The sequence below is a fragment of the Electrona antarctica genome (assembly GCF_951216825.1).
Source record: "Electrona antarctica genome assembly, chromosome: 24".
In the NCBI taxonomy this organism is placed as follows: domain Eukaryota; kingdom Metazoa; phylum Chordata; class Actinopteri; order Myctophiformes; family Myctophidae; genus Electrona; species Electrona antarctica.
This window is the reverse complement of record NC_136803.1, coordinates 18,647,584-18,670,231: the sequence shown is the minus strand read 5'-3', so window position 1 is coordinate 18,670,231 and position 22,648 is coordinate 18,647,584. Positions and strand designations below refer to the sequence as shown.

At 44.6% G+C, this 22,648-nt stretch overlaps 1 protein-coding gene across 2 annotated transcripts in view; it reads right to left on the bottom strand.

Annotated features, from left to right (window-relative positions):
• Positions 1-506: 506 nt before the first annotated feature.
• The window catches only part of LOC306917043 (copper-transporting ATPase 2-like), a 37,874-nt gene continuing 15,732 nt past the window's right edge, over positions 507-22,648 (bottom strand). For both annotated transcript variants that reach the window (XM_079495162.1, XM_079495163.1), the window contains 17 exons: positions 22,348-22,509; positions 21,355-21,428; positions 20,278-20,461; positions 19,084-19,317; positions 17,071-17,162; positions 15,149-15,276; positions 13,817-13,971; positions 13,079-13,213; positions 12,521-12,715; positions 11,700-11,882; positions 10,234-10,435; positions 5,721-5,861; positions 5,204-5,346; positions 4,578-4,781; positions 2,382-2,499; positions 1,444-1,546; positions 507-874 (listed from right to left, as the gene is read on the bottom strand). In XM_079495162.1, coding sequence (XP_079351288.1) covers positions 580-874; positions 1,444-1,546; positions 2,382-2,499; positions 4,578-4,781; positions 5,204-5,346; positions 5,721-5,861; positions 10,234-10,435; positions 11,700-11,882; positions 12,521-12,715; positions 13,079-13,213; positions 13,817-13,971; positions 15,149-15,276; positions 17,071-17,162; positions 19,084-19,317; positions 20,278-20,461; positions 21,355-21,428; positions 22,348-22,509 — 2,748 coding nt within the window. In that variant the 3' untranslated portion in view covers positions 507-579. The remainder of the gene's footprint in view (positions 875-1,443; positions 1,547-2,381; positions 2,500-4,577; positions 4,782-5,203; positions 5,347-5,720; positions 5,862-10,233; positions 10,436-11,699; positions 11,883-12,520; positions 12,716-13,078; positions 13,214-13,816; positions 13,972-15,148; positions 15,277-17,070; positions 17,163-19,083; positions 19,318-20,277; positions 20,462-21,354; positions 21,429-22,347; positions 22,510-22,648) is intronic.

Genomic DNA, 22,648 nt, shown 5'->3' with positions numbered 1-22,648 from the left:
ACGCATATCGGGAGCGACAGTGTTGTCGCACTAATGCCTGTTGGACTGTTAGTATAGTGATAAGGGAACATGTGGCGAACAGGCGGGAAAATGTATATGTAATATGGAGAGTATACGTACAGTATAACCCCTGGGGGGGACCCCAGTCAATATAGTATATCAATAGGAGTGCTCAAAAAGGGGATTTTGTTCCTTTTGCTACCATATTTATATGCATTTCTTTTCCTCCCGCAATTATGTGAACACCCCAGACAGTTTTTAAGTTGCTTCATTCAGTAATTAGATACCGGTATTTGATATTCATTTTAGCTGCCCCACCCCTTCCTATACAAACCCATTATGACTTCAAAGTCCATTTTAACCATGATAGTTATTTTATTGAGATCGTTCTCATTAAAATATGATAAACCTGATGATCATGTTTTAGGGGGCGGGGGGGAAAAAAATCACAGCACTCCATCTTTACCCTTTTATCAAAAAAACCTTCTTTAATACCACTGATGATGTTAAGCATTGTAAAGGCCTATTCATAGTCCAGTTTAAACTGGACTATGAATAGGCCTTTAGATTCAAAATGTTTTACACAATGAGGTCGTGCGAAGTCCTAGGGAGCGAGTAGCGCTCGTCCAGCTCTTTCGCGGAACCGACAGCGGCCGGGCCTTGATGGCCCTGACCGGCGTGATGTGAGGAGGCCATGGGTGGTCCTCTCATGCTGCCCCCCTGGCTCCAGGTCTCGCCCCCACCCGGTAGCGAGGTGGTGAGACTGCGGCGCCGGTTGTCCAGTCCCAGGTACGTGCTGACCTGAGACGAGCGCAGGCTCTTCATGTGTCCCCGCGCCCGCAGCTCGTACGTCTCCGCCGGCGTCTTCTTGTACCTGGACGGCAGTAGTGGAGAAAGTAACTAAGTGTACATTTACTTAAGTACAACTTTGAGGTATTTTGAGTATTTTCAATTCCAATACTTTTGAGCTTAAAGGATAATTCCATGCTAGAAGGCTTCCTTACCTTTATTTGTAGTTGTTACGTCCCCACCAAAGAGGTCCAGGTGTTATTTTGTGCAAAAGCGCATTATTGGCTATTTCCCCTACCATAAGCCCTCAATGAATTGAATTGCATTGAATGAGGCATTGGGGTGTTGTGCTAACTCGCTTATTTCCATCGCTCAATCATCTCTTTATAATGTATCCCAAGCGGCACACTTTACTACTTATTTCGATGGAAATAAGCGAATTAGCACAAAAACCCAACCCCCTTTGAGGGCTTATATTAGGGGAAATAGCCAATAATGCACTTTTGCACAAAATAACACCTGGACCTCTTTGTAACTACAACAAATAAAGGTAAGAAAGCCTTCTAGCATGGAATTCTCCTTCAAGAGCGTCTGCTAAATGCCTAAATTGTAGTCTATGTGTGCACGACATGCCCGCTGCGTGCATGTACTCACATTTTCAGCATCAACGATGAGATCACCACAGACACAGAGGAGGCGGCCATGGCAGCCGAACCCATCCAGGGCTGGAGCACCAGACCCACCGGCATGAACACACCTGGTCAGGTACGAGCAGAGAGTGTTAGAGGGCTGAAATCCCGTAAGAGGGCACTTTTAGACAAAAATAGCAGATCTACAAGCTCACAACGCGTCACGCTGCGACGCGTTGAGAGCTTGTAGATCAGCTATTTTTGGGGCGCACTCTTTAGCTAGTGGAGATGCGGTGTAACGACATGGATTTCTAAACAAATTTGTTAAACGCAAAATACTTTGTTCAAGTTCAGGAGACTTCGGGGGGAAAAAAAGCAATTCTCCTGAATGCTGCTTTCCGTCATGGCATGGAAAGGAGTGGCATTTGCATTTCTTTCACCATAGTAAATGCTGCATTCGTGGTCTGGAAAGGGCAGCTATTTTACAGACGGGTAAAAGGGCAGGGGCTGAAGCACCCGTTGATGTCTATGTGTGCACGTCCCTGCACCTGGTACAATCAATACACATCAGTGGTGCGGAAAGTAACTAAGTACATTCACAACTTCAAGGTATTTGTACTTTACTTCTACTCCATTAGATCTCAGGGACAAAATATTGTACTTTTACGACACTACAATAATTTGAAAACTTTAGTTACTAGTTACTTTATAATTACAAAACATGCATTAAACCACTCCAGTCCTATATACATTTCAGCCACACACACACACACACACACACACACACACACACACACACACACACACACACACACACACACACACACACACACACACACACACACACACACACACACACACACACACAGTGTAGATATTGGCATTTAAACATCAATCAAACACAGATTTTCACGTTGATATCCAGAAGATGGCAGTATGACACCATGCAAGTTATGTGATCACCTGCTGCAATGGGTATTCCTAGAAGGTTGTAGATGAGAGCGAACACAAAGTTGATCCTAATCCTCTGCACGGTCTTCTTCGACAACTCGATGCTCGCCACCACATCCAGCAGGTCGTTCTGAAAGAGAGGGACACACATTTCAGCAGCGGTGAAAAAATAATAAAAGATGGATATACCAAACAAACTATTCCACGTATTTGAAGAAACGTGTCGGATTCATAAGCCGCATCAATGCTTTTATTGGGCAGGCCCTCCCTAAAATTACGATGCCCTTGATCACGGGGAATTTTGCGTACTTCTGATTGCAGGTTTCTGGCCTGATGACTACAAACTTCAAGCCCCCAGTAAGGCTATCCAACGTTGAAGATGCCACTACCTACTGGCGAAAAGTGGAACTGCAGCACGTTCATGGAGGTGGACGGACGTTCGGTGATGTCATGTGCGTAACGTACGTCATCCCAGGACCTAAAATTTGAGGTCCGGGCTTAACTTCCGCTCACTCGAGCCATTGAGTTATAATTGTACTTCCGCCAGTCTTCCGGGTGGTTCAAAACGCCACTGAGCAACTTCTATTGAAATGAATAGCTTGGGGGCGGGGTTGTAGCTCCGGTCCTCCCTCTTTCCTTTTATACCTCTATGCTACAAACCAGTCACTAGTACAACATGACGGAAGTTACCATCCGCTCCCGACCGGATGAATCATAAATAAACCCTGAAAATGGCATGCCTGCCTCTCTCCCAGGCCAGCTAGGCACAGGGGTTTTCAACCTTTATCATGCCAAATACCACCACAGAAAATATCTGGCTCTCCAACTCCAAGTAACACCATAATAACTGATGTTAACCCATTTTGACCTGAGATCAGATTCTAAAAATGTCTTCTACATCCTGACAGTTTTCTGAAAAAGCTATGTTTCTATGTCAGTGGTTCTTTGATTTTTTTTAAATAGCAGACCTACAAGCTTGTAGCGCGCCACTCAGTGGCGCGCTATGAGCTTGTAGATCTGCTATTTTTCAATAGCTAAAGCATAACATAATGCTAACACCAAAAGGGGTTCACCTAAATACAGCAGCGTAGACCTGCCCCATCCTATTCAGCTATTAACACAGGAGGAAAATGTAATTCATTCTTTGAATTGTTTTGTTTTTGTTCCATTCCTAAGCCAATTTTGCTGCTGCTTCTGGCGAAACTCTATGTGATTAATCCGTCCTCAACGCCTAGGTGTGCCGTCATGCTCATTTCAACACGGCTGGAGAGCCTATTTCAACCAATTGCTTGGTCAGAAGAACTACCATGTATTAATATAAATATTTCATTCCATTTTTGTCTTTTTTCTTCTTTTGTGGGCGACTCCTCTGCGTACCACCAGAGGGGGCTCAAGTACCACCAGTTAGAGTTCTCAAACTCTGCCCGAACCCAACGTTTTAGGGCCGGGCCTTAAATGTATGCTAATCAGTAGGGCCTCGGGCTCCATGAAAAAAGAATATATATATTGAATTTGTTTATAATAATAAAAATAATAGTTCTGTTCTGTCTGTTTGTGTATTTATCTATTATGAAGGTGGTGCTGACTGGCGTTTCAAATTCTACCTAAACCCGACCCGACATTTAGGGCCTGGTCGGGCCTAAAATCTATGCTAATTAGTCGGGCCGGGCCGGACCGGGCTCGGGCCAGATCAGTTAGGGCCCAGTTAGGGCCGGGCCTTAATTTTCGGGCCCGATGAGAACTCTACCACCAGTAGTACTAGTACCAGTGGTTGGGAACCTCTGAGCTAGGGGATTAACCCATTTTGGGCGGGAACCCCTTTTGGTGTTTTAAGCATTCTGTTCTACTTTAGCTATTGAAAAATAGCAGATCTACAAGCTCATAGCGCGGCACCGAGTGCCGCGCTACGAGCTTGTAGGTTTGCTATTTTTGAAAAATCGTGAAAATGTGGCGCAAATCTTTATATATTCTTTCAGAGCGAACATTTTTAACTCAAATCTTTGCTTCTGGGGGGGTCCCTGGAACAACATATTTTCAGATGGGGGTCGGCGGCCAATTACATATATTTTGGGGGTCCTTGACGTGAAATAGTTTGAGAACCACTGACATAGAAACATAGGATTTTCAGAAAACTGTCATGATTTAGAAGACATTATAGAATCGTCCTCAGGTCTAAATGGGAACAATAAATAAACGCTGCTACGTTACCCGTATGAGGACCACGTCGGCGGCCTCGATGGCCACGTCGGTGCCTGTGCCGATGGCTATGCCCACGTCGGCGCGGGCGAGCGCAGGCGAGTCGTTGACGCCGTCGCCCACCATGGCGACCCGCAGGCCTCTCTCCTGCAGCTCCTGCACCTTGGCCACCTTGTGGCTGGGCAGCACCTCGGCGAACACCTTCGTGATGCCAACCTGTGGAGTGGAGAGGAGACAGTGGTGGGAAAAGTACTACACATTTGTTACCACCAGTGTAAATGGTTTTCAGCAGATTTCGGTTTAGTCTTAGTCTTTTTGAATAACACACCATTTGGTCTTAAGTCCTATTATTAGTCTTCTGGAATTGTTTTGTCTTAGTCTAGTCTTAGACGACTAAATATTAACAACCATAGTCTTTTAGTCTTAGTCATGTTCAAAATTTTACTTAAAAGTACAAAAGTGTCGGCGTCAAAATGTACTTAAAGTACCAAAAGTAAAAGTAGTCATTATGCAGAATGTCCAATTTCACAAGTTTTAAAAAAAACGTTTGAAAATAGCAGATCTACAACCTCACAATGTGTCGCTATGCGAAATGACTGTGTGCGTGCATGCATGTGGTGTATGTGTGTGTGTTTTACCTGTGCGGCTATAGCGTTGGCAGTGCGTCTGTTATCTCCCGTTATCATAACCACCTCTATGTTCATACTGTTGAGAGTGTGAACCGCTAGGGCTGACTCTGGCTTTACCGTGTCTGCGATGGCCAGCATGGCACACAGCGTTCCTACAACACACACGCGTGTGCGCATACACACGCACACGCACACGCACACACACACACACACACTAAAGTTGCCATCACCGACAATGTAAAAATGTCCAATTGACACACCTGTGTCTAATTGCTCGACTTTAATATATTCCGTATACACATTTTAGAGTCCTTGTGACGTCATGTGGGTCAATACATTATCATCATCATATTGTACTTATGCAAGACTCAAATCTTGAAATCGTCGGTGAATTGTCCCAGAATTGCACCTTTCTAGAGGCAATTGGGCCGTCACACATGTGTAGCATAAGTAAGTGTAAAAACACACACACACACACACCGTCACGCACACACACACACACACACAGCTTATATAGTGTACACACCATCAATAGCTACCAGAATAGCAGTCTGTCCTTTCTTCTCGTGGCTGGACATGGCAGCGTCCACATCAGATCCAATGTGATGACCGTTCCTCCTCATCCACTCTCTGTTCCCGATCAGGACAGAGTATGGCGTAGTCACACCTTAAAACAGACAGCACAGAGTATATATATTTTTGTTTTATTATTTTTTTGTATTACTTTTTTTTTGCACGATAAAAAAAAAACAGTACAAAAAGGTAACATTAACAGAGAAAAAAAAAAGTCTCTGTAAACCTTGCCAGATTGGCTTGTGTTTCTCCCAAGCACTCAAGCATTATTTCAAGCCTAAAGGGAGGGGGGATAAATGGCCTAAAAATAAAAATATTGGAAAATGATTACACCCATTTCAGGGATGGTGCATTGGGTCATTTGGGAGATATTTTGTATTGGGGGTTGGTACCTAGCATGAAATAAACCCCCCACCCCACCCAAAAAACTAAATCGGACATGTTCATTTCCCACTTTTTCACATTTTCTTTCATTACAAAATAAAATAAAATCTTAGAGAGGACTTTGGTTCACCTGTCAGATATTCCAAAGTTCTATTGTATTAAGGTACATTTACATAATGCATTTTGGCTCCTGGTTGACTGCAAGCAAACAGGAGAAATCCCCCAGCAGAGATCCAATTCAACACAACATCAGCCAAGCATTTAAACAGAATTGTCACAGGTATGTTTTGTTCCCCTTTTAACAAAATTATATGATAATTTAGCCTGGTTTGTTTCAGATTTCCTCCTACTTGTAACCTCATCTAATTTAGAATATGTATCTTTTTCAGAGGAGTCACATCAGTCTGATGACATACATCATCAAACATGGCAGAGCCAAGCCCCAAGACTAGATCTTCCGGAAACATTTATGATGCAGATACAGACTTTTCTCCTTCCAAGGACTTCCAGCCACCCACACAACTCCCCACACTGCAGAGTGTCATAAGAATGATACGGTATCACCTGGAGATGGGCAATGGGAGAGTGACGACAAACATGGCAGCACGGGAAGTGGCAAAACAGGTCTACGCCAAGTACTACCACGACACTGTGTTTTGTGTTTCCTTGAGCACCATCCTGAGGAGGGTCGAAGGGATCTGGAAAGAGTTCACTGAGGGCAGAAAGAGGTATGGACAGACAGGGAAAGAAAACTCACTGGCTGTCAAACAATACAAAGAGTTATTTCATAGAAAGTCTGAGCTCTTTGATGTATTTGCCCATGACCCAATACGGCGGCAATCACTGGAGAAAGAGTGGGGAGTAGGCATGACTGAGATGGAGCACACATACTATGAGGACCAGAAGACAGAGCGGAAGATGTCCTGCTCCAAAGGTGTGGACCCTGTCTGGTACCATAGCATGATGCGAACCCAAAGGTTGAGGGAGAGGAGCGAAGAATACCAGAGGAAGAGAGATAAGCAGTTCCAATACCAAACTCTAGACCAGATCACAGAAATGTTGATCGAAGCTGGAGAGATATCCAGCTCCAGCAGTGATGAAGAGCGAGAGGGCACAACTCCAAAGCGACCGAGACAGATGTTTGAGACTGACACACATCAGCAGCTTCAAAAGGAGGGTGAAGAAAGTGAGGTTAGAGCAGAACCCAAGGGAAGGAAAAAACTCTTCACAGTTGCTGCTGCACCAGAAATGGATGAAGATCCGCTACCACGAGAGTTTCAACACATACGATTGTCAGAGAGAAAAGTCCGGGATGAGTTCTATACAACTATAGCCAATCTCTCAGGAAAGGGACTTTCTATCAGTGAGGCGAGCTCAGCTGTGATTGAAGTAGGCAACACTATGTTTGCACGAAGCTGGAAAAGCGCTGGAGAATGTGATGAGGTCTTTGACCAGGATACAATGCCAAGTACTAGAAGCATCAGGGAAGCTCTGCATCAAATTGAGGCCCAAAGTCTGTGTCTAGTTGTGGAAAAGCTTGAGGAGGAGAAGAAGAAAGGTAAGATGATTACACACGCATCAGACAGCACCACAAAGAAAGGTGTAGGCCAGTTCATGGTGCAAGGGCTGCATGTGGGTCAAGCCAACCCATTTCCTCTGCCTATCTTACCAATCCATGGAGAGACCACTGAGGACATAGCAATGCAAGTGGATATGGGGTTCGAAATACTGGCAGCGGTCAGAGGAGTCAGTGTGGAGGATGTGTATAAACTTGTAGATACACACATGACTGACAGTACAGAGCACAACAAAGGGTTTTCAAAGCTGCTGGCAGAGATGTACAACTTGGAAACACCAGCAGGGCAGATCTTTTGTGGCACCCACACTACACTGGGCTTCAGCAGTGCCATGAATAAGGTAATGCGGTTGTTGGAGGCTGATATGAAGATGGAGCAAGTGCTAAAGAGTTTCATGGTGGATCTGGATGTAGACAGCAAGAATGCCAGTGTAGCTGGACAGGCACTGGACATGTGCCTCAAGTTGGTGGCTCCTGAGTATGCCCACAAACCCTGGAACCGCTACAAGGAATTCCTCCTCTTCCTTGAGCAAAGGCAGGTATCCAGTGTGCTGTTTGCCTACAAAGACAGCAGGTTTGGGTGTTTCTCCAGGGCCGCAGCAGTCCTAACATACCACTTTGGCCATCTGACAGAGTTCCTGAGCCAGAACCCTCATATAAACAACCGCCTGGCCTGCCTCGTCAGAGAAGTGATGGAGCTTCCCTACCTCAAGGTGGTCCTTGTGGTGTTTGCCTGCCTGGGTGTGCACTTGGTGGAACCCTTCTATGCCAGAACCATAGAGAAAGATGCTACCCATACTCAGCTCAGGGAGTTCTACAAGGGACTGCATACAGGATTGGGCCAGCCAATCAGTGACAACTACACAATGTTCACAACACCCGAGTATCCTGGAGTGTCTGACGAGCTTTTCAGTGGTGTAAAGAAGACCTACACAGAGGAGGTCCTGAACTCAGTAGCAGACATGGCTGCTGAACACTTGGAGGAAGTGAAGAAGCTGACCAATCTCATGCAGCCCCACCTGCAGACTGTCCTGGCCAGGCAGAGGAGGGACTATGGCATTGATGAGGAGACCTTCCCAATGACCTATCCTGTCAGCGAACAGGCAACCAAGATAGATGAAACCCCTGTGCACAACATTGGAATGGAGAGACAATGTGGCAAGGTGGACTACAGACTGAAGAAGCTACGCACATTAAACGCAGTCAGCAGGTCAATCATTTTGCAGAAGAGCCAGGAGCTTAGGGCTGGACAGATTCCATCCTTCAGAGGTTTCAAGGCAGCAGCCCAAGCGAAAAGGGAGGTCGAACTCAACTGGAGTAAACTCATGAAGACAAAATTTGAGAGTGGGGCAGACCAGAAACAAGAGATGGCTCAAAGAAAGGAGAGGAAGAGACTCGACATGCTGGACACACTGAAGTCTAGAGGTGGCCCCTTCACTGACAGTGGGGAAGTTGAGAAGTTCCTTGTGGATAAAACTCTGAACAACAATGCAAAGCAGCAGAGGATGAAGTTGGAGGTTCAGTTTGCCAGAGAAAGTACCACGCTTCTGCCTAAAGTCGATCCTATCTTCCGAATCCAGATTACACTGCCCAGTGGGAAGAGGAGGATGAAAACAGCACAGGAGTTTGGAGATGCCCTCATGTCGTACCTGGGCAAGAGGAGTGACCGAACCACACTGGAATATGAGAAATTCCAAGAAAGTCTTGAAAGGCTGGCATCTGGACAGGAGTGACAGAATAACATGTGAGCTGCTATTAAGAGACTGAAAAGTTAAAGTTATTTGTCAATGTGACTGAATAAAAATGACCTGTTTTGTCTTTGAAATTAAAATCTAATTTTCAACAAAGTATTCTGACTTTAAAGTCTTTAATAGTATTAGCAGACAGTAAGAATAGTGAATGCATAAGGCGGAATAGCCAGAAAACTCGTTTTTGTGTTATTTCTCATTTTAATGATGAATGGGGGGTTATTTTCAAGATACAGAGTTACTTTGAGGTGTTACAGTTCTTCTATGTATAGTGTTTATTAATTCCCAAATGTGTTTGAAAGTATTTATTCAACAGCATATAGAAAAACAGCAAGAATAACTTATGCATACCAGGCGGAATGGCCCTTTTTGGGTTATTTTTTTGATTTTCAAGGGGTGGGGGGTTATTTTCAAGATACAGAGTTACTTTTGGTGTCAAAAGTCTTGTATTTATAGTGTTAATCAACTCCCAAATGGGTGCGTTGAAAATTTGAACTTGATGATTACCTCCCCCCTGCTCAAGTTTTTGCCCCTGCTGATATCCGTTTTGTTTTCTAGACCACGTTTTTGTCAAGCCCTTGCCGGTACCTCTGCCCTCGCTGACTGCCATTTGGATTCGACCCTTGCCTTCCACAGTCTTTCCTCAGCTAGCTTTGTGCCATCTGAGGCTGAATTCACTGCCCCCCCGTCCCCCCCGTCGGACTATCTACACGTGTGTGCGTGCAATGTGCATGCATGCGTGTGTCAGCCAGGTCTACCTTCAGACTGGATCTGGGTGTAGTCAGACAGCAGGCTGCTCTCGTCTGTGGTGGCTCCCTGCAGGAGGAGACAAGGCCCCCCGGTGGTCGGCTGCTGCTGCTGCAGGAGCAGCTGGTCCACGTTGGACACCCTGCAGCTGATCCCACAGCCGGGGACGGCCTGGAAGTCCTGGCAGTACCCCAGCATGTCTGTACCCAGCTCCTGTTAGCATAGAGTTAACTATAGTTATACTGGAGGTCCTGGCAGTACCCCAGCATGTCTGTACCCAGCTCCTGTTAGCATAGAGTTAACTATAGTTATACTGGAGGTCCTGGCAGTACCCCAGCATGTCTGTACCCAGCTCCTGTTAGCATAGAGTTAACTATAGTTATACTGGAGGTCCTGGCAGTACCCCAGCATGTCTGTACCCAGCTCCTGTTAGCATAGAGTTAACTATAGTTATACTGGAGGTCCTGGCAGTACCCCAGCATGTCTGTACCCAGCTCCTGTTAGCATAGAGTTAACTATAGTTATACTGGAGGTCCTGGCAGTACCCCAGCATGTCTGTACCCAGCTCCTGTTAGCATAGAGTTAACTATAGTTATACTGGAGGTCCTGGCAGTACCCCAGCATGTCTGTACCCAGCTCCTGTTAGCATAGAGTTACAGTTAACTGGAGGTCCTGGCAGTACCCCAGCATGTCTGTACCCAGCTCCTGTTAGCATAGAGTTAACTATAGTTATACTGGAGGTCCTGGCAGTACCCCAGCATGTCTGTACCCAGCTCCTGTTGTTATAGAGTTACAGTTAACTGGAGGTCCTGGCAGTACCCCAGCATGTCTGTACCCAGCTCCTGTTGTTATAGAGTTAACTAGTTATAACTATATAACTAGTTACTAGGGGTGTACGATTATGAAATTATGACCGATATCCGATCTCCGATTATTTGCAGGGTCATACCTACCGATACCGATTCTGGGTATTGGCCCAAAGCCTGTTGATAAAGTATTCAATCAATCAATAAATAGCATACTCTTTTCCAAGTGTCTGTTTTCACAACTGAATGAGTACTGAATGAGATGAGTACACAAATTCAATGTAGCATTTTTGTTGGTGAAAACCGATTAAATAATCTGTATTATTTTGAGACCGTTCCGATACCGATATGTCATTTTTATGGCCGATATGGCCGATTCCGTGCATCCCTACTAGTTATAGTTATAGTTAGGGGGGAGGTGGGGGTTGACAAAAGCATCTGTGTCGCCTTAGCTTTTAACCACTTTAAAGCTGTTGAAAAATAGCAAGATATACAAGCTCTCTATATCTTTGGATATATGTATATTCTTTCACAGCGAACGTTTGGAACAACATATTTTCAGATGGGGGGTCCGTGGTCGAATACAGATCATTCTGGGGGTCCTTGGCATGAAAAAAAGAGACATTTTGTAGAATCCGGTCACGGGTCTCAATGGACTTTTATAGTCTCACCATTTTGCAGTGTTTGGCCACGGCCATGCCCAGCGGGTGCTCGCTGCTGGCCTCGGCCGTGCCCACCACGGCCAGGATCTTCCTCAGGGGCATGCGCGCCACCTCCCACAGCACCAGCACGCGCGTCACCCGCGGCACGCCAACGGTGATCGTGCCGGTCTTGTCGAACATCACCGCGCGGATCTGAAAGGGGTCGGACAGTTAAGTTAAGTTATTAAAACTAACAGTGGTGGAAAGTATAACTTCTACACATCTAAAAGGATATCACCGAAATAAAGTCCTTGTGTTCTTGTTTTTGAAAACTTTAGTTACTAGTTACTTTGTAGATTTTGATTATTATTACAAAACATACAGTAACCACTTCAGCCCTATATACATTTTTCGGACATGGGACATTCTGCATATTGAGTACTTTCTACTTACTTTAAGTACTTTAATGACATTTTGATAGCAATACTTTTGTACTTTCACGCAAGTAAATTTTGAATTTCGAACTTTTACTTGTAACGAAGTATTTCTATATTGCAGTCAGTGTTGATTTAGTCTAATAAAAGTAAGACGAAAAATGTTCGTCGACTACCTTTTTTCACTGACGAAAACGACATGGAAACTAAATCAATTGTAGATTTAGTCGACTAAAATCTTATTATATTTAGTCGACTAAAACTAGACTAACACTAAAACATTCCAGGTGACTAAAATGGGACTAAAACTAAATGAAAACAATTCAACAGACTATGACTAAAACTAAAATCAAAATTTGCTGCCAAAAACAACTGATTGCAGTATTAAAACATTTAGAACAGTGATGTCGGGTTGACCTTGTGAGCCATCTCCAGGGGCTCGCCGCCTTTGATCAGGATCCCGTTCTGAGCGCCCACCCCCGTGCCCACCATGACGGCCGTGGGGGTGGCCAGGCCCAGCGAGCAGGGGCAGGCGATGGACAGCACCGTGATGGAGGTCTGGAAGGCGAAGCGGATGATTATGCCCGTCTCGGAGAGGTCGGGATCATAGCCCTGCGGTGAGCGAGAAGACAAGACCATGGCGTCATCGTGAATGAGTGAGCGCCCAGACGACGTGAAACTACAGAAAACCTGAACTTTGAATATTCAGTGGATTTTCTGTGGTCTGGGGTTTTCTGAATAATTAGGCTCAAACAAGTGCTCTGATCTGCCTGTAGACAGTGATGCAAATTGTTTTCATTGCAGCTCAAAAGGCTTCGGAACACACAGATAAAACCCCGAACCACATAAAATCCACTGAATGTTGAAAGTTCAGGTTGTTTGGGTGTAATTGAGGTCATAAAATCCTAAAAGAAAAACTCTGAAGAAATCACTGAAAATGAATGTTATGAAACTCTAAATTGGGACTGGACTCACCGGGAAGATCTCCTTGACGATGTCGAAGTTGACGAAGCCGATGATGAGCCAGGCCATCAGCGTGAGCAACGACACCAACACGATGAAGGGAACGAAGTAACTGCTGAGTCTGTCTGCAAACTGCTGGATGGGAGCCTGAGGAACAACAGTGTTGATTTTGAATAGTTCAACTAGCTGATCTACATCGACAAGTTGTGAGCTTAAACTTGTAGATCTGCTATTTTCACTAGTTTGGTTCCCGGGTGAATATTTAATTTCTGTTTTGGGTCACGGGCTGAAAGGTTTGGGAACCACTGTGACAGTGGGCAGTATTATGCGTGTCTTAAGTACCAGGTCTTATTACTTAACTTAAGACCTGGAGGCGTGATCAATGCCATTTGGCTATTCTGAGTGGCCAAACAGCATTGACCACGCCTCCAGGTCTTAAGTTAAGTCATAAGACCTGGTACTTAAGACACGCATAATACTGCCCTCAGAGGGTGGTGTAAACTCACCTTGGACGTCTGGGCCTCCTCCACCAGTCTGACTATCTGACAGAGGGTGGTGTAAACTCACCTTGGACGTCTGGGCCTCCTCCACCAGTCTGACTATCTGACAGAGGGTGGTGTAAACTCACCTTGGACGTCTGGGCCTCCTCCACCAGTCTGACTATCTGACAGAGGGTGGTGTAAACTCACCTTGGACGTCTGGGCCTCCTCCACCAGTCTGACTATCTGACAGAGGGTGGTGTAAACTCACCTTGGACGTCTGGGCCTCCTCCACCAGTCTGACTATCTGACAGAGGGTGGTGTCGGCTCCGACGTGCGTGGCCTCCACCAGCAGAGAGCCGTGGGCGTTGATGGAGCCGGCCATGACGGTGCTGCCCACCTTCTTGCTGACGGGCATGGGCTCGCCTGTGGTGTAAATGGTGCATTTACAAAGCATCTTCTTTTTTTATGTTTTTTTTTTGCGGCTTCCGCCTTTATGTTATATTTTTTTAGAGGGACAGACAGTAGGCTGACAGGAAATAGGGAGAGAGATGGGGGGAAGACATGCAGTAAAGGCCGTCGGGATCGGGAGTCGAATCCGCGGCACACTGCCAGACTGGATTACCAGCCAAGGTGCCTGGACCGCTGAGCCACGGCCCAGGCCTTCAAAGCATCTTTTATCCAAAGCGCTTTACATTGATTGTGTGTTACATTCACCCATTCACACACACACATTCACACACTGATGGCGGAGGAAACCATGCAAGGCACCAAACCTGGAAACCATGCAAGGCACCAACCTGCACATCGGGAGCAATTAGGGGTTCAGAGTCTTGCTCAAGGACACTTCGGCACTAACTCTGGGGGAGGCCGGGGTCGAACCGGGAACCTTGCGGTTCCCATCCAGCCGCTCTCCCGGCCACTCTACCCCTGGGCCACTGCCGGCCCTGTGCAAACACAAGGCGCGGCTAGAGCAGTAGGGCTTGTCAAAGTGGGTGCCGTCGTGGCACCCTAGGGGTGGCTTGACACAAGTCCAGGTGTGCCTCAAATTAATGATACGTAGCTTGCGGAGTTAGTTCAGTCAGATATACTCGAGGGGTTTCATGCCGTGCTCAAGGGCACATTCATATACTCAAGGGGTTAATATGCTGCATTACTATGTGGGTGTATTCAGTGTGTGCAAGACCCACATGTCATTCGCTGATGTGGCAGTCAGCTGACCAATTGGGCGGGCTACTTAAGCGCATGCTCTTCCTGCCTTCCTTCTGCTTATGGTTCCTGTTATGTGGTGTTTGCTCCCACCACCACCACCGGTGGGCTCTGTTATTTATGTTCCCCATGGGGGTTTTTATTGTATATCCGAGCAGGGAGAAAAATGTAGCAGAGCCGAACGCCAAGATGAAATTATATGCACACTTGTATTCTCATTCTATAATAAATATTGGTAAAATCTATTCGTGAGTTGTCTGACTGAACTTTGATAATATTTGGAAATTATCAATGTCACTTCAGTTTAAAGCAGGGGTTCTCAACGTTTTTGGCTGCGGACCCCCGGAAATGCTTTGGCCATGTCTCGGTCTTCGTCACGTATCAATAGCCGTACCTGTGATGAGGGACTCGTCGGCCATGGAGCTGCCCTCGATCACCTTCCCGTCCACGGGGAACTTCCCTCCCGGTACTACCTTCACGATGTCCCCTCTCTGGACGAGCTCCACGATCACCTGCTCCTCACTCACTCACGCACACGCACACGCACACGTAACACAACAACATGGTCCTCTCTCAACGTTGCATGCGGTTGTGTAGAATTTCATGTTTTTTTAAGTGGTGCAACCACTTCCTTAAGTGACTATGTGTGTGTGGGTGGGTGGGTGGCTGGGTGGCTGGCTGGCTGGGTGCGTCTGAGCACGAAAACAGCATGGTTGTTTTTCACCACCTGTGCGCAACCTAACACACACACAAACACACACGCACATATTAACTGTATATATGGTGATTTTGGGTGTGCCAGTATAGTAAGTACAGTGACAGTACAGTACAGTACAGTAGAGGGTACAGTAGAGGGACCCCCACACGGTAACTCTGTCATTTCTCAACCGTTTCGGACGTGGGCGGCTCGCCGGAATCGGGCCGGCACCCTGGGTGCGTTCCTGTGGGTCTGGAACTCCCCCCCCCCCGGGGACCCCCACACGGAGTTGCACTACTTACTTCACACGGGTGTGATTTTTTTTTACTGTAACTACTCTACCCAGTCTAGACATATAATAACTTTGCACGTGATTCGTTAGTGATTTATAGTGAGGTTTCTTCTTTTTTGGTGAGTACTAGGGGTACAGGCTTTAGTTTAGACATAGCCTACTATTGGTCCGACTGTCATTAGACCTAGACAGAGGGGGAAAGGAGATATGCAGAGAAGCAGTGGATTTTAAAATTAAACACCAAATTTCCACACGGCTTAAACAATACCAATCCAATAGGCCTACAGGGAACAGGATAGTAAACAAACCCTTAAATGCTAAACTCCTAAATGGCTCTTAATTAGAACAGAGCCAGGACAATAGCAGTAACACAAAGCCATTCAGATTCAAAATCAGACCATCTTGGTCTGAGGTTGTCACTAATGGGCTTGATGGGTGGACTTAATCCCCTCAAAAGTTTAATCATCAAGGTTGAATCATCAATCAACACTTTAATCGTTGACCTCAGAGGTATACGACTAGATAAGCCGGACTAAAACTAAATATAAGATTGAGACATTTTTTAAGACTAAAACTTAATTGCCCAGACTCTTCTTCAACCAAGATGGCGAAAGCAAACATTCTTTGTTCGGTACTCATACAATAGTTTGGTACAAAACACTGAAGTCCTTAAACCAGAAACCTAACCGCAAGCACAGGAGCAGTACATGTCCGACCGTTGTTTCCGCATGTCGATCCGTTGGTGTGTCTAATCTGCTGGTGCATCCCGAGTACTGGTGGGGTGTTGTGTTGAAGACCTTGGTGCAGTGTTGACTAACAATGCACCAAGGTCTTCGACTAACTTTCGCCGACTAACTTTTTTCACTGACGAAAACTAAATGGAAACTACATGAAAACTAAGCTACGATGACTAAAACTATGACTAAATATACTGACAATTTCGTCAACAAATAAAAACTAGACAAAAATGTTAGGAAGGGACTAGTGGACAAGAGATCCAGTATAAGTAATTTTACACTTGGTTGCATGCTGAAAATAGCCGATCTACAAGCTCAACACGTCGCAGCGTGTTATAGCAAATGTAAAAACAGTCATTACGAAGGCATCAAGGCCCGCCAAAATACATTTTAGTCGACTAAATCAACTGTAGATTTAGTCGACTAAAATCTTATGATATTTAGTCGACTAAAACTAGACTAACACTAAGACATTCCCGGTGACTAAAATGTGACTAAAACTAAATGAAAACTATTCAAGAGACTATGACTAAAACAAAAATCTAAATTTGCTGCCAAAAACAACACTGCCTTGTCGTCCCTATGCCTACCTGATGATGGAGAGGTTCGGCCCCAAGGTGACCACTGTAGCATCCGTGGCCTGAAGGGACATCAACTTGGCCAAGGCTTCCGACGTCTTACTCTGGAAATGAAGACAATGAAACATCAACAGGTTAGTTTAGGCCAAGCAAGCCGTCAACAGGTCAAAGTAAGGATGCACGATTAATCGGTAGCATAATCGGAATCGGCCAGATCGGCCATAAAAATGCCATATCGGAATCGGATCGGTCTCAAAATAATGCAGATTATATAATCGGTTTTCACCAGCAAATTGTTTTTTTAAATGAAAAATGTAAAAAAAAATCATCAATGAGTTCAATATAAATCAGTGTCTAGTATCTCTAGTCTAGAACAAAAGCCAAATCAAATATGATTAATTTTAAATAAACTTAAATAAACTTTTACATTTTTCTACATTTAATTCTCATCTCATTCAGTAGTCATTCAGTTGTGAAAACAGACAGAGTATAGGCTATTTATTGATTGATATTGATTTATTAACAGGCTTTGGGCCAAGCCCCTACGTCCTAGGCTTGTTTCCATTGTGGTCCTCTGTATAATAACGGAATTGGTCAGAATCGGTATCGGCAGATATGACCCTGCAAATAATCGGAGATCGGATATCGGTCATAATTTCATAATCGTGCACCCCTAATTCAAAGTAGTGGCAAATGTGACTTTTGGCAGTAAAATGAGGAGTCACTGCATTTCACTGAAATGAGCATGAGAGAATGACACCGCATGGGATTTTTAAAGGACCAAGCAGTCCTGAAAGGACTTGGTCCTTTATTGTATTTGTCTCTTTTTTTCTTCTTCTCCTTCCGCCAAAAATAGCAGTTCTGGCTGTCGGTTTTCGCGAAATTTGGAGATATGGTAGAGGTCCATGCCCTCTACCATATTGGCCAAAGGGTGGCACTATAGCACTCAATTGAACCTCATGAACCGTTTGACCGTCAGCAATGAATCTTCGATACACATATGCGTCTCCTCATGCCGAACAAGTATCGTGCTCTTACTTTTGACCTCTGACCTCTAGATCACCCGCCATTTTGAATTATATAAAAATCAATTAAAATGCATCTCCTCCCAGGATCTTTGATCAAAATGCACGAAAAGTTCGAGAAGTGAACTTTGGACCTATACAGCCGCGTTTTACAATTCTATCAATTAAACGGCCGCGTTTTACAATTATATCAGTGGAACGGCTGCGTTTTACAATTCTATCAATTAAACGGCTGTGTTGTACAATTCTATCAATTAAACGTCGCGTTTTACAATTCTATCAATTAAACGGCTGTGTTTTACAATTATATCAGTCGAACGGCCTAGTTTTACAATTCTATCAGTCGAACGGCCTAGTTTTACAATTCTATCAGTCAAACGGCCTAGTTTTACAATTCCATCAGTCGAACGGCCTAGTTAAAGGACCAAGCAGTCCTGAAAGGACTTGGTCCTTTATTGTTTTTGTTCTACTACGTACATTTTGTTCTACTACATTTCATCTCAGAGGCAAATATTGTACTTTTACTTCACTACAATTATTTGACAGCTTTAGTTACTACTAGCTACTTTGTAGAGTTACCAGTTCAGTGGCCTTGTGGTTAGAGTGTCCGCCCTGAAACTGGGAGGTCGGGGTTCAATCCCCGGCCGGGTCATACCAAAGACTATAAAAATGGAACCCAATGAGACCCAATGCCTCCCTGCTTGACACTCAGCATCAAGGGTTGGATTGGGGTAAGTCTCTGTGACAAACTAGCGTCATGTCCAGGAGGTGTACATCAAGCTGCCTCACGCTACAGAAACAGGAGATATGCTCCTGCCCTATGGGCCTCATGTAGAGTTAGATTATTATTACAAAACAATACATTAACCACTTCAGCCCAATATACATTTCGGCCATTTGAAAATAGCCGATCTACAAGCTCACAATGCGTCGCGTTGTAGATCTGCTATTTTCAAAGGATTTTTTATACATTTTCAACGGTGCCTTTTTTTTTACGCACCTTGACGATATGCTCCAGCCAGCGTCCGAGGGCGATGAAGACGAAGAGCATGGGCGGCGTGTCGAAGAAGGTGACGGGGCTGCGCGCCGAGCGCTCCGCCATGGCGATGACCAGCACCACGCACGAGTACACGTACGCCACGGTGGTGGCGAGCACGATCAGCACGTCCATGTTGGCCGTTCGGTGGCGCAGCGAGCGGAACGCATGCACGTAGAAGTAGCGGCCCCCGAAGATCTGGATGAAGGAAGGATGGATGGGGCGGGGCAGGCAGTGGTGGGGGAAAAAAAGTATGCAAAGTTTTTACTTAACCCATTCTGGGCGGGAACCCCTTTTCGTGTTTTAAGCATTATGTTATACTTTAGCTATTCAAAAATAGCAGACCTACAAGCTCGTAGCGCGGCACTCGGTGCCGCGCTACGAGCTTGTAGGTCTGCTATTTTTGAAAAATCGTGAAAATGTGACGCAAATTTGGAATATATATTATTTCAGAGCGAACATTTTTAACTTCCCTGTCCCTGGAACTACATATTTTCAGATGGGGGTCGGCGGCCAGATAATTCTGGGGGTCCTTGACATGAAAAAGGTTGAGCACCACTGACATAGAAACATAGGTTTTTTCAGAAAACTGTCATGATGAAAGTACTATCAATTAATACTGCAATGTTGAAATAGTCCGTTACAAGTAAAAGTCTGGAATTCAAAATGTACTTGCGTAAAAGTACAAAAGTATTGACATCAAAATGTACCAAAAGTGGAAAGTATTCACCATGCAGAATAACTTCAAAACTGTACTTAAGTACAGTACCGGTCCTTTTGGTGATTTAAGCATTATATTTATGTTATACTTTAGCTGTTGAAAAATAGCAGATCTACAAGCTCATAGCATGGCACCGAGTGCCGCGCTATGAGCTTGTAGATCTGCTATTTTGGAAAAATCGTGAAAATGTGGCACAAATCTTTGAATATTCTTTCAGAGCGAACGTATTATTTAACTCAAATTTTTTGCTTGTGTTGGGGTCCCTGGAACTACATATTTTCAGATTGGGGTCCGCAGCCAAATACAGATAATTCTGACATGAAAAAGGTTGAGCACCACTGAAACATAGTTTTTTTCAGAAAACTGTATAAGGATTTAGAAGCCTTTTTTTTTTTTTTTAGAATCGTCCTCATGTCTAAATGGGTTCATTGAATGACCTGGACAGGTGTGCAGAGCAGGAAGAAGGCCAGGTTGAGCAGGGACAGTCCAGGCAGCAGGTTCTGGTCCTGAGGCATGGACCCCCCGTGCTCTCCATGGTGGCTGTCCATCACCATCATGTAGATCATCAGACCCATGACAGGCATGCCGAACACCAGGCTGAACAGGAACGAGTTCTTCCATCTGAGAAGCACGCACACACGCGCACACGCACACGCACACACACACACACACACACACACACACACACACACACACACACACACACACACACACACACACACACACACACACACACACACACACAGTTCCATGGACGCCCCCCAGAAGCAAAGATATGAGTTACAAATCTATATTCAAAGATTTGTCAAGATTTCATCATATAGGGGCTTTTATGGAAATTGGAAATTTATGGAAATTGCTCTCAGGAACAGCTCAACTGATTTGGTGGTACTCATGATGTCATCTGTATCGCCTGCCCTACTTTGTATAATCCCTCCCCCTCTTCAGTCTTCAGTTCCAAATTTGCATTTACAATGTCCACCATTGTTGCCTGTGTTTATTCTAGCATCAGTATTATAATGACTCAAAGATTAAATAATTTGCATATACACATAGCGCCCCCACCACAACAGGACATTGTGGTACTACAGCTAAAACTACTTTAGAAGCCAGACAGAAATGACATGAACTGGTTATATCAGAGTGGTGATTTAAGATCAAACCATTAGAAATACATTTGATGGACTTGAACAATATGATATTACATATTAAATACAGTTTTAAATGCACGTTGTAGTTCCTTTATGTAAAAGTATCAATATTGCAATGAAGATGTACACTGTTACAAGTAGAAGTCCCATATTCAAAATGTACTAAAAGTACAAAAGTAATAGTATCTGCATCAAAATGCACATAAAGTACCAAAAGTAAAAGTATACGTTTTCAAATGTGTAAAATGGAAAATAGCAGATCTACAAGCTCACAATGCATCGCACCGCGACACATTATGAGCTTGTAGATCGGCCCAAGAAAACATGGAATGGAACTAAATGAGAACTAAATGAGATACTTGCTGTCGAATCTCTTCCGAGAGGTCTAGGTTGTTTCCAAAACCTGGCTTTAAAAGACTGGCACCAAATCCAAGGCCCTAGGATGACAAATCAGAAGAGATGCCGGGGTCGGGTGGAAATAACACCTATCTGAAGGCCTACGTTTAGGGCAGTGGTTCCCAAACTTCAGACCCCCATTTAATGGCATTTCTCTCTCTGGGACCCCAATTTATATTGTAAAATCTATGTTAATTTAACTCTGAGAGTGTACAAAATGGAACCAAATGGACCCGTTTGGGTCCATTTGGTTTCATTTGTACACTCTCAGAGTTACAGACCCATAAGGGTCCATTTGGTTCCAAACTATCATTTAGCTGGGGACCCCCTGGAATTCCCTCAAGGACCCCTGGGGGTCCCCGGACCCCACTTTGGGAACCGCTGGTTTAGGGTGACCAGATTCAAGAAGTTCATTTGAAGAACAGAAGTATTGATTGTGTGGGACAAGTGGGACAGGACGGGGGTATCAACGTATAACTTAAATAAATGCCTTGATGTCATATTAGGCCTAATATTGCGTATCATTTTGTTATTAAACCCCTCTGGCGTCTCACATTTTGTTTTAAAATGCTAATTTTGGTCATGGTTTTTTCTGTAGCCTAGGGGATATTTCTCATGTTATTACACATTATATCATGGTTAAAAGATAATAACATAAGTTGACAAATTAATTCATGTATATTCAATTATATTCATTTTTTATTGGATGATGTACGACGACAAGAGCGCCCCTCACATCACACGGGTGTGATTTTCATCCTCAATACGTACAGTACATTGCTCAGCCAATCAAATCATCTCTATGGGGTGCTCAGCCAATCAAATCATCGCTATGGAGTGCTCAGCCAATCAAATCATCGCTATGGGGTGCTCACTGCTCAGCCAATCAAATCATCGCTATGGGGTACACAAGCACACACACAAAGCTGGGCATAGGAAGTGCTCAAAAACAACACTTACCTCGATGATTTTGATGACGTCTCGAGCCCCGAGGACGTCCGGATCAAACTCGATGTGGGCTTTTTTGGTTGCCAGGGCGACGGACGCCCCCAGAATCCCTTTGGTCTTGGTGAGTCTGGACTCGATGTTATGGACACATGACGCACACGTCATGCCCGATATCTACAGCCAGGGGGAGACATTTATTATGTTAAGGACATGTCATACATGATATCTACAGGAAGCATTTAGGGACAAAACATATTGTGTCGTTTTTAATTCATGAAGAAAAAGAAAAATCATTTTTTGGGGGGAATGTTTT